Source organism: Protopterus annectens, chromosome 2.part1, assembly GCF_019279795.1.
Source record: "Protopterus annectens isolate FY-2018-M chromosome 2.part1, PAN1.0, whole genome shotgun sequence".
Lineage (NCBI taxonomy): Eukaryota > Metazoa > Chordata > Ceratodontiformes > Protopteridae > Protopterus > Protopterus annectens.
In genome coordinates this window covers 1,801,563,066-1,801,574,676 of record NC_056729.1, presented here as the reverse complement: position 1 = coordinate 1,801,574,676, position 11,611 = coordinate 1,801,563,066, and the positions used below count along the sequence as shown (strand labels likewise).

Genomic DNA, 11,611 nt, shown 5'->3' with positions numbered 1-11,611 from the left:
AAACTGGAACTAAGGCAAGTAAGATAGACAGTTAATGGACCAAATGTCCAAAGTGACAATGGACAGGACATCCTCATGTTCAACCAGCCTACAGTCCTAGGCTGTAGTAAGTGGCAATGACACAAGGTACTATGTTCTGTGGAATGTGATGCTGGATCTAAAAGACACACAAGAGGTTGCCCTGTGATGCCAACTTTGCAAGGTGTTTATTGTGGGCACCAGCACTGCTAGCAGCAGAAGGAGCTGACTTTGGATGTTTCCAGGATGCTTAAATGTCAACCTTCAGGAGACTTTCCATGAGAAGGATGACCAAAGATTCCTTATATTTCCTTCTTAAATGCAGGTTTGGACTATAAAGATATGGTATGAGTTACAAGTAAGTACACACAAAATTTCACGATAATAATAGCCACTCCAAAAAAGACATCAGGAGTGGAGCAAAGCCTCATTATCTGAGCCTTTTTCAGAATAAAGGCCCTCTCTATTCTCTGAAACTGTCTTCCCAGAAGAAGGCCGAGGGAAAAGAAAATATTCCCCTACTCTTAGATAAAGGAAGGAACTGGCTGACCTTACTCAATGTATAAGGTGTAAGCTCACAACAGGTGGGATCTGAGTGTCAAGCAATGGGGGTCCTCACTGCCTAAGGCACCATCAGAGATGACAAATCCCATCCATACAAATCAATGCATGTACATCTACTATGAGAAGCACCCTCAATAGCTCACCCAGAATGATATTACCTACTGGAGTCTTGTTTAATTTTGCCTGTAAACCTTCCTCAATTTGGGAAGGGGAGGTGACAAATGACTCCCTTAGCCTGAGTACTACCCAGGAAGCCTTTTATGGGGGACTCAAAGACTCCCTCCTCACAAAAAAGCCTACAGCAGTACATGCTCTGTAAGATTAAACATGAGAAAGTCAAAGTTGACACCCATGCATTCACTCCCCCAATGTGGTTGCTGTGGGTGCACCTCTACTGATTCCTTTGACATCCGATGACTAGCACAAACTTGATTCCCTGCCGGCTGAAAAGAGCGGAAGTCGCAAGCTACCTCAGGAATGAACTTTAAAGGAAAGGTTATACTGGATTCCTGGCTTTTGGATTGCTTTTTCCCATCTATCTTATCCTGGCCTGTAATCATGCAAGATGCCTTCCTGCAAGTCCCTTCACTGGCCAGCATTCTTGCCTTGGACATAAGTTACTTATGATCAGAAACTCAGACATAACCCTCTTTCTTTGTGTGTGCCTCTCCCATGAAATAATAGGGCATAGGTACTGACACTGCTTATGACCTGAAGACTGCATAACACTTTGATTGCTTCAGTCCTTTAGGCATCAGACATAGGAATTTTCCAAAGACATACGTTAGGGTTCAAGATTAAACATGTGTGAGAACTGGAAGCACAGGGTATGCCCTCCTAAGCCAGAGTGTAATGTCACTGCACCATTGACAAGAGAAGTACATCCATTAAATACATGAATAAGCTGTGTTTCAGAATTGAGCACAGCTGGGGATGTAAGGAAAAGAAATTGCAACAGTTACCTACTGCAAATGGCTTCTGAAGTCAGATTATGCAAACTCCACACAGTCGGTGACCAAATGTAAGGAAAGAACACTGGACCCTGGAGTTAAGAAGAAATATTTAACTACTGACCCCATATAACTCTCCAGTGTGTCTTTCAGTAAAACAAAAATATATATCTTTTAAAGCAACGTCAGGAAAAAATGTAACAAGAACAAAGATCTATATATTACAAAGACAACTACTGCAAGGTCCTCTACCAACAACAGTACTTCAATCCTTCAAGGTCACCAAAGCGACGAACTTTTTTGGCTCTGCTTTTAACTAAAACAGTAGCAGACAATTGAAGCTGATCAAAAGTAGTGCTATTGGCAAAAGACCATGCATTAACCTCTATTAAGACATTTTTTTTTCTTTGTATTCTTGCCTCTTACACAAAAAAATGCATCTGAAAACTCATTACTTGAGATCTGTAGTAATAAATTACAAATATACTTTTTTTAATTACCAGACATAATGTGCTTAAAGCTAATATGCAATGTGTTCACTCAAGTATTATTATTTATGCATCTAAAGTTAGGAATGTCTGCTCAAAGTATATGATGGGCTACATGTTTCAGCAAATGCTTAGTGGAGGGGCATGACAGCTGGAATGCCATCAATGCCATTATTAAACATAAAATCTGACAATTAGTAATTGACTTTGTACAGCTAAGCACAAAATTCCAAAAAATGCAGGAAGTCAGAAAATCCAGCCAACCCTACTAACCATGTAAAAAAAGACTTTATTTAAAATAGGTAAATATTAGAAACTCTGATTTTGATAATTTTGATTAAATACAAAGCTTTTAGAGTTCATGACCCCATGTAATCTTCATGGCACATCTGAATTTTGGCTCAGAAGGCAGCCAACACAGATGCTTCAGGAGGAATCCTTGCAGCCAGGGAGACTGAAATCACATGATATCCACTTATCCACTGCTTCCTGTGCTGTCTGTGCTCTCTACTGTCTTGTTTATTCTTCATTTCCTTCACTGTTTTCAGCAGTAATGCCATTTGGAATGTCAGTGTCCTAAAAGACCAGTACCTACAGATAATAAAATGTTTACTTTGTTGAATAATGGATTTCAAATGTATCAAGAAGTTTAAAAGTCCAACAACTTTTAATTTACAGCATTCCTATAAGTCAGCTCTATGATGCTAACATAACAATGCCACCAAGTCCCTTTATTTATCTGTTCTAAAATAATAACCAGTGAGTTAGAAGGGTGGCACCCATGATGGAGAGAAATGGTTAAGAAACCTGGTATGGTGTAACCAAATATATGGTCAACAAAGACTGAACTATACATGATGCCTGCTTATAACACTAAGCATATAACTAGGATATATTATGCGCCAACATATAACCAGTTGACTACATTAATATCCAGTAAAAAACACTATTCCTTAAGGTAAAGGGCAACACATTGCTGGCACACACAAAGCCTGTAAAGAGTACTCTAAAAACACAAAGACCTAAAAAGCTTACAAGCAGATAGGATGGTGTATTACTTGCAACTGAAATACATGTCATTATTACTGTGTTCATGAATGCTTCAACTGATTACTCTAAACTGCCCATGAAAAGTGTATTTGCTTTTGCCGTTGTGGCCCAGGTCATTAGTAAAAATGAGTTGCAAGGTCAATCTTCTTACCTGGTTAACAAATCATTTTGAATCACACTGCACAAAGAAACGCTAATGTGTTGAGCGTGGGAAAATAAAAACAAGCAGTTATGTGGGGAACATACTTTAATACTAGAACTCTGAAAGTCACAGCTATAAGGCAGCAGACAACATTCTGCAGTGAGGTAAGTGGAGGTTTAAGTGCAAAAATGTTCCACAGTAATTTCTGTAGGAGAAGCCACACTATCAGCATATCAATATTTTGCATGTGATATCTCTATCATATAAAAAGGAGGAGCAGTTTCCTGCATTTGGCTCCTTTTCTTCACTGGCCTATAAACAGCCTAGGCAGAGCAGCGGAAAGCACATTTGTGGAAAACAAACTATAATAAAAAAAAAAAAAACTGGTCCATGGGACATTCATTAAAAATAAAAGAGGTCTACTCTTACTGCACAACTAATACTCAAGTACTGCACTAGGCAAAGATAGAAACTCCTAATGGAGAACCCTCTCCACAGTGCAGTTATTTCAGTCTCAAACTACCTGTTCTTGGGAGTGGGTACATCCACCTGCTGGCTGTGTCATGCTTCAGACATATATTTAGCCTCACATTACCAACTCTGCTTTCAAAGAATTTGATAAAAAAACACTTGCAAGACAAACATGAATACAAATTAAAGGCTTGCCATACTTATCCAGCCACAAGGTGGGTGGAATGTCTATCTCAAGGCCAAACATGCAACTAGTTTATATTACTTTGAGGGAACGTCTGCCTTACCAAAATAACAGCTCAGATATGCATGTAGCCAAAATGCTAAAAAAAAAAAAAAAAAAAACTAAGAGGGATGAGTCACTTGCCACTCTACATTTCTTGGCAAAAGTGTCAATTGAAGATCAACTAGCTATGGCTCTAACATCCATAATGGGTGCACTCTTATAAAAGTCTGGAAAACAACTTCAAAATAAATGAAGCAACTGCTGCAAAATTACAAAGTCAGGCAATGTAGTTGTTCAAATGCCAATGAGAAAGACTCTTCAAAGCTAGAAAAAAGATACAAACACCCTTTCAAAAACAGAAAGGAGGCCCTGTGCTGCATCAGCATTTACACAAAGTCATGATGACCACAATGGAAGAAATGTGTATCCTCATAGGGATTTTTATGAGGTCCAAGACAAACTGTTTGTGACAGAAGAAAACCATAGGAAAATTCAGAGTGAGTTTAATGGAATTCTTCACCTTCTAGCCTAAGAACTTCTGTCATTTATCAGAGCAGGTTTGTCTAATCAAAGACTTTTAGTCAGCCTCCATCACTACTGAGACTTAAATGGAAGGACCAATGGGAACAAAGAACCTAACGGAAACAACTGAGTCTGAATGTAGAGCTGCCTATCTCCCTATTCTATAAGGGATTCCCTTGGCTTGTACTAGGATAATTTTTTGCACTGCCAGCTAAATGTCAGCCTGGTATCACAAACTTCTCAATCGCTAAAGTGGCCATAAAGAATGGACTTTGATCTTTCTTCAAATTTGTTGACCAGGTGTGGAACCAGTGGGAAAGGATGAAAAGGTGCACACATATCCCCACCACTGAATTAAACCTTGCTTTGTTTCTGTTAACCCAAAAATTCCAGATGGACAGACTCCACCTTGCAGTGGGAGCACAGGCAGAAAAGCTCCAGCAACAAAAGGCATAAATACAATTGCCTTACAGGACACATTTCATAGAGAGTCTGTACCCTTCATAAAATGAGTCATGTTAAGTGCATTTCAAAAAAAAAGCATAACTTACACTGCAGATGGCTGTGAAATGCAGGAATATAACAGTAATATCCCAATATCTGGAAAAAAGCACTTACCCTACCACTTCACAAAGGCAGCAATAACTCTGACATCTCAAATTTCCATCCCATTCTCTACCCAATCTCCAAAATTCTTGAGAAATGTATTCACACTCAGCTCCTCAATCACCTGACACAACACCAAATCATTTCTCCCACTCAACATGACTTTAGGCCTGGATATAGTACTAACACTGCTCTCATTTCCTTCGACACAGTAATCAGCATGAGATGCTGGTTCCTTAATTTCAGCATTATTCCTAGATCTATCCAAGGCATTCAACACTATTTCTCACTCCTCCTTGCTTACTAAACTCACTAATGTCGGGCTATCTCCCCCTACCCTACAATGGTTTACCAACTATCTCAGTAACCGGCAGCAATCTACTAAATGGCTACATTCTTCCTCCCTTTCATAACTACAAATACAGGCGTCCCCCAAGGTTAAGTACTGGGACCCCTCTTACTCAGCATATTTGTCAGTAACTTTCATTCCTCTCTCATCCACAGTACTGTCATCCAATATGCAAATGACTCAACTATCATCTGCTCTGCTAATTCTGCCCCCGAGCTACAGCATCTCACCCAAGAAGCATTTACTTCCACTGAAACCTGGATGGCCCAGAACCATCTCGCCCTCAACCCCAATAAAATAAAAAAAGAAGTCATGTACTTACCATAACTTTCCATGTGAGTTGTTAACCTTGCCTTCATTCTTTACTGATGGGTTCGGCTCCGAGTCGGCCAACTGCAAAGCATGAGGTCTTCAAATATCTTGAGGCCAAGTCCCTTCAGATCTTGTTTGCAGCGTATAATACCATATGTCATTCTTTCACTCCCAAGAGAAAGGTATAGAAGGATTGAGCAATCAGGATGGATCCAACATCTCAGTCATCTAACAGTCCAGGAGGGGGTAGGAAGGAGGGACGCAAGAATGAAGGCGAGATGAACAACTCATATGGAACTTTATGGTAAGTACATAACTTCTTTATGTGAAGTTGTTTTATCTCACCGTTCATTCTTTACTGATGGGTAGCGTCCCAAGCACCATCAACCCTGGGTGGCTCACGGGAGTATATTTCTCAGGACCATGGATCTAAAAGAGACCGTTGTCCCTGGAGGCCTTATCAACTTTGTTACGAGTGGTATTGGTATGAGATTTTGACCAAGTGGCTGCTGCGCAGATGTTATCAATAGGAAGTCTGGTAGAAAAGGCAGAGGATGTAGAAACAGCTCTGGTTGAGTGAGCCTTAATTTTATGCTGTAAAGGCATGTTAGCAGCTGAATACGCAAAGGTAATACAATCAGATAACCATTTAGAAAGCCACTGGTCTACCTTTCCTGGAGTCTGAAAATGAAACAAAAAGTTGGTCTCATTTCCTGAAATCTTTTGTTCTATCCAAATAAAATCTGAGCTGTCTGTGAATATCAAGTTTGTGCAGCATGTACTCTAAATTGTTTGAATGGTTGGGAAAGAAGACTGGCAAGTCAATAATTTGGTTGAGATTGGTTTCAGTGCAAACTCTGGGCAAGAATGAGGGGTTTGTTCTAAGAGAGAGAGAGAGACTGTCAGCATGGAATATCAAATAAGGAGGCTTGATGGATAAAGCCTGAAGTTCTGACACTCTGCGGGCAGAAGTAATAGCTACTAAAAAGATGGCTTGCCAGGACAAAAATTTGAGGTCACATGAGGAAGATGGTTCAAATGACAGAAGAATTATGCGGGAAAGCATAAAATTTAGATTCTATGCAGAATAGGGAGATTTCACAGGTGGTCTAATATGAAAGGTCCCTTTCAGAAAGGCTTTGGATAGCTTGTGTGACATAATAGACAATCCTTCGAATCCAAGATGAAAATTAGAAATAGCAGCCAGATGAACATGAACTGTTGCTGCTGCGGCTTCTTTGTTGAAAATCATAGTCAAGAACTCAAAAATGGAGGCCATCGGGTCTTGGTAACTATCAATATTGTTTTTAGAGTACCAAACAGAAAATGTTTTCTATTTGCTAAGATATAGTTTCCTCGTAGAAGATTTATGAGAGGATAAGAGAATTTGCTTCGTCTCATTGGAAAGGTTAAGAAACCTGGCTATGATGGGAATTGGGGCAGCCAAGCTGTCAGCTTCAGGGACTGCAGAGAGGGATGAAGTTCTCCTGAGTACGTCAGAAGGTCTGGAACTGGGTCCAGAATCCAAGGGTTCTCCAAAAGATGAAGTCGAAGGAAGGGGAACCAAATCTGACGAAACCAATGAGGGGCTATGAGAATGATGGTCTTTCCCAGGGTCTTTGCTTTCTGTAGAACCTTGGATATCAATGGGATCAGTGGAAATGCATAGAGGGGACCCGGAGGCCAATCGTATAAGAGTGCATCCCTTGGGACTTCTCCCAGAGGGGGAATCAGGGCAAAGTAGTTTCTGCATTTCATGTTCATGTGTCTGGCAAAGAAGTCGCAGCAAGGCTGGCCCCACCTGCGGAAAATCCTGTCTGCTATTTGTTGCTTGAGGGACCATGCATGGGGCAACAAGAGTGCCCTGCTCAGCTTGTCTGCTATCACGTTGGATTTCCCCGGGATGTACGTTGCCAACAGAAAGTGCTGGGTGGAGACAGCCCACTGCCATACTCTGACAGCCTCACGACAAAGGGGGTAGGACCTGGTTCCTCCTTGTTTGTTCAAATACCAGACCACAGACATGTTGTCCGTTTGAATCGCAATCGTACCCAGAGGGAGAGAGCCCTGAAAGTGCTGCAATGCCAAAAGTACCACTCTCATCTCCAGTACATTGATATGCAGATGTGTCTCTTGATCGGTCCATGTGCCTTGGGCTGTCTTTCCCTGAAAATGCCCCCACCATCAGGGAAGCGTCCCTGGACACTGTGGCCGCTGGAGGGGGTAGCACAAATGGGTGTCCTATCGTGACATGAAGTGAGGTCAACCATCATTGAAGATCCTTTTTGCAGGAATTTGTAATCATTATTGTGTGAGACATGGGAAGCCCTTGGTAAGACCATTGAGTGAACAACAGCCATTGTAGTATCAGCATGTGCATACGAGCTAGTGGTATGGCTAGAATCACTGCTGCCATCATGCCTAATTTCAGAACTTCTGAGGCTGGTGCTCTGTCTTTGGATATCTGAATGCTGACGAAGGACAAAGACTCTTTCTATTGGAAGCCTTAGTGTAGTGGTGGTGGTGGTGCTGTCCAGCTCTGCCCCAATAAAAACAATACGCTGCGATGGCGACAAGACAGATTTTTCTGAGTTGATTTTAATGCCCAGTTGATTGCAGAGTGGACTCCCTGGCCTGAATGAGTTGATGCCTGGTGATGGCGGTAAGGAGCCAATCATCCAAGTATGGAAACACCTGGAATCCTAGATGCCTCAGGTGAGCTGTGACCACTGCCATGCATTTGCTGAACACTCTGGGGGCTGTAGTGAGAGCAAAGGGCAGGACTCAAAACTGGTAATGATTGGCTCCCAGCCGGAAGCGCAGATGATCCCTGGATGGCCTGGCCGTTTTTATGTGGTAGTACGTGTCCTTGAGATCTAGCAAGCACATCCAATTGTCTTTCCCTAAGAATGGAAGTATAGACTGAAGCGTGACCATCCAGAACTTCTTTTTCTTTACGTATTTGTTCAATCTGCTGAGGTCCAATATGGGTCTCCAGTCCCCCGTCTTCTTTGGAACCAAAAATAATCTTGAGTAAGTTCCGGATCCTGTCTGGTCTGCTGGGACTGGTTGGATGATTTTTTCTTAGCAACGTTGGACCTCTAATGTTGTCTGTTCCCCTGTAACTGGGTGGAACGTCTGAGATTTTTCTTATGGGAAAAGAGGGTGTGACGAATGGGATGAAGTATCCTTTGGAAATTATACTTTGTACCCAGCTGTCTTTTGTTATTTCGAGCCAGCCGTCTGGATACAAAGATAAACAACCCCCCGACTGCCTCCAGAGCAGGACAGTCGGGCCTCTTCTCAGGAGCGCTGGTAGGGCTTCTCAGAGAAGTGATCTCTGTCGCCCTGATGTTGCAGAACCCCTCTGCCGCGAGAGTGGCGTCTTCCATTATTGCCCCCTCATCTGCCTCTGGAGGGGGGTTCACCACGTGTCCTGAAAGGCTCCTTGGGTTTTTCGGAACCACATTTTTCCTCCCCTTTGACCCTTCGGGTAGGGTCGAGTAGTGGTGGAAAAATGGACCCCGACGGCAGACACAGTTTTTCCGTCCTGTTCACACCTGGTTAAGGTTTCCCTCACTTTAGGCCCGAAAAGGGATGAGCTGTCAAAGGTAGTATTCACGTAGGATGACTTTAAGGGCTTCGCAAAGGAACACAAGCGCATCCAGGAGTGTCTCGTAAGAGCAACTCCTGTACCCATTGCCCTACCCGTTCCATCAGCTGCATATGAGATGAGATGCATGGATGAGTTGGCTATAGAACCGAGGCTAGCAAGCTGGGCAGCAACTTTGTTGGAAGCTCCTGCAGCTACTGTACCCTGAAGAGCACCTCCTAGCTCTTTAAGGAGATCTCTTTGTAACCTGGCAAAATGGGTTAAATAGTTGAGCGAACGAAGAGCAAAAGTCGCTGAACTAAACATGCACTTCCCATATCTATCCATGATTCTAGAGTCTCTGTTAGGAGGATGGATAGAAGAGGAAGTCTCAGACATTTCCTTTTTGGTGGCTGCCACCACCACCATGGTGTCAACAGGAACACCTTTTGTTAAGAATGATTTGTCAAGGGGGGCAGAAATGAACTTATTAGGCCTCCTAGGGACAGGCTCCATAGTATCTGGAGACTCCCACGCCCTTCGTCAGACCAGCTGCATTAGCTCATCGAAGGGCAGAGACACCCAAGAGGTGGATGGCTGAGACCCGAAAGCCTTCAGAAGAACTGACTCATCCTCAGTAGGGCTTTTGGACTGCCAGTCACCCCTCTGCCTAAGCATTTCAAGAATCTCAGCAAATGAGATATCTTCAGAGGGGGACCATGGGGACCCTTCTGACTCATCTAGGTCAGTATCCGATGTTACAGTCTCCTGAGGGGAGTCTAGATGTTTCCTCTTACACAATCTCTTCCTGGGAACCTCATCAGTGGGAGCTTCTGGTGAGGTCTCAGAAGAGCAAGGGCCACCCATTGGGGCTTCCTGAGGCTCTGGGTCTTTACGCTTGCGTCAGAATGTGTGAGGGAGAAGCAGACACAGACACTTTAGGGGAGGAGGAAGTCAGACCTGAGGTAGAGGATGTCCTAGGAGACATGAATCTCCTCATGGCATCGAAAGCACCCCTGCTCCAATGCGAGGGAACTGACGGATCTGAAGAAACCGTTGAAACCCCCGGCACCAGAACAGAGGGCCGAGCTCATCCGAGCTGAAGCCCTGAGAGGCACAGTCGGAACAGAGAAGTCGGTCCGACTATTCCTCCCTGGACCCAACCAGAGAGTGTTGGCTCCTAGAGTCCTCGATCGGCACCGAGAACGTTAGAGTGCACAGAGATGAAGACACTGCAACAGGCGTCGGCTCCAAGGGTTCCACTATCAACAGGTCCAACTCCTCCGGCTCTGAAGAACCAGTATGCCTCAGACGAGGAATAGATTGAGTTGGTGTAAGGGTCTTCGGCTCCGAAGCCATCTGGGTCAAAGCTGATAAAATTTTTGCCAAGGCCGGTGCCAATAACAGCTTCTGCACCACATGATCCACATCCAGATCTGAAAGGCTGATAGAGGACCAAGAAGAGCGCACCAAAGGTGGTACCAACTGTAGTAACGGACTCTTAGGAGCTTCGGACACAGGTTCCAGGACTGGGGACCAGCTCTGAAAGGTAAAGACTGCCGGTTCCGATAGCAGTGGAGCCAAAGCTGAAAATTTCTTAAGAGTCCGAAGTCTTAGAAGACTTTGAGGACTTGCTGGATCCATCATGGTCGCTCAAAGCTTCTTGAAATGATGGTTTCAACAACCCTCTGTCAATCAGTTTTCGTTTTCTTTCCTGTAGGACCCTTGAGGAAAAAGGATGGCATATAACACAGCTATCCTGCAAATGCAGGACTCCTAGACAATATACACAATTTACATGGCTGTCTGTAACAGACACCTTTTGGCCAAATTTGGGACACTTCTTAAAGCCAGACTTAGGATGTTTGTCTTGGTCAGCCATAATAATCAAAGAAAAATTGCTGTCACCACAGAAAAACTTAACAGTATTTATTCAAACAAGCCTTAACAAAATCAAGCTAAGTCACACACGCACACACACACACACACACACACAGAGTATAGTAATATAAATGTAAAGTGAAAAAAAAGTCTGTCTAAAGTACACCACAAGAAATTCTAAGCAGACTATGCAATAAAAGAAGATAGCTGCTAAGAGACACAACAAGCCTCATCTAATATATAACAAGATACTGTCAACTGCAAGCTTCAACAGTAATCAACTACTAAGCCTATCTGAAAAAAAATCTAAAGCTAAACGCACACTAGCAATAACTATAACTATCTAAGAAATAGGAATAACTTGTGACAAAAGGTCACTGAATAAAACACACTTTTATATATTTGTTTGTTTGTGTGTATATATATATATATATATATAT

General features: G+C 42.9%; 1 protein-coding gene across 7 annotated transcripts in view; it reads right to left on the bottom strand.

Annotated features, from left to right (window-relative positions):
* Positions 1–2,289: 2,289 nt before the first annotated feature.
* The window catches only part of USP48 (ubiquitin specific peptidase 48), a 3,461,715-nt gene continuing 3,452,393 nt past the window's right edge, over positions 2,290–11,611 (bottom strand). For all 7 annotated transcript variants that reach the window (XM_044063244.1, XM_044063240.1, XM_044063245.1 and 4 more), the window contains one exon: positions 2,290–2,611. In XM_044063244.1, the coding sequence (XP_043919179.1) occupies positions 2,589–2,611 (23 nt within the window). In that variant the 3' untranslated portion in view covers positions 2,290–2,588. The remainder of the gene's footprint in view (positions 2,612–11,611) is intronic.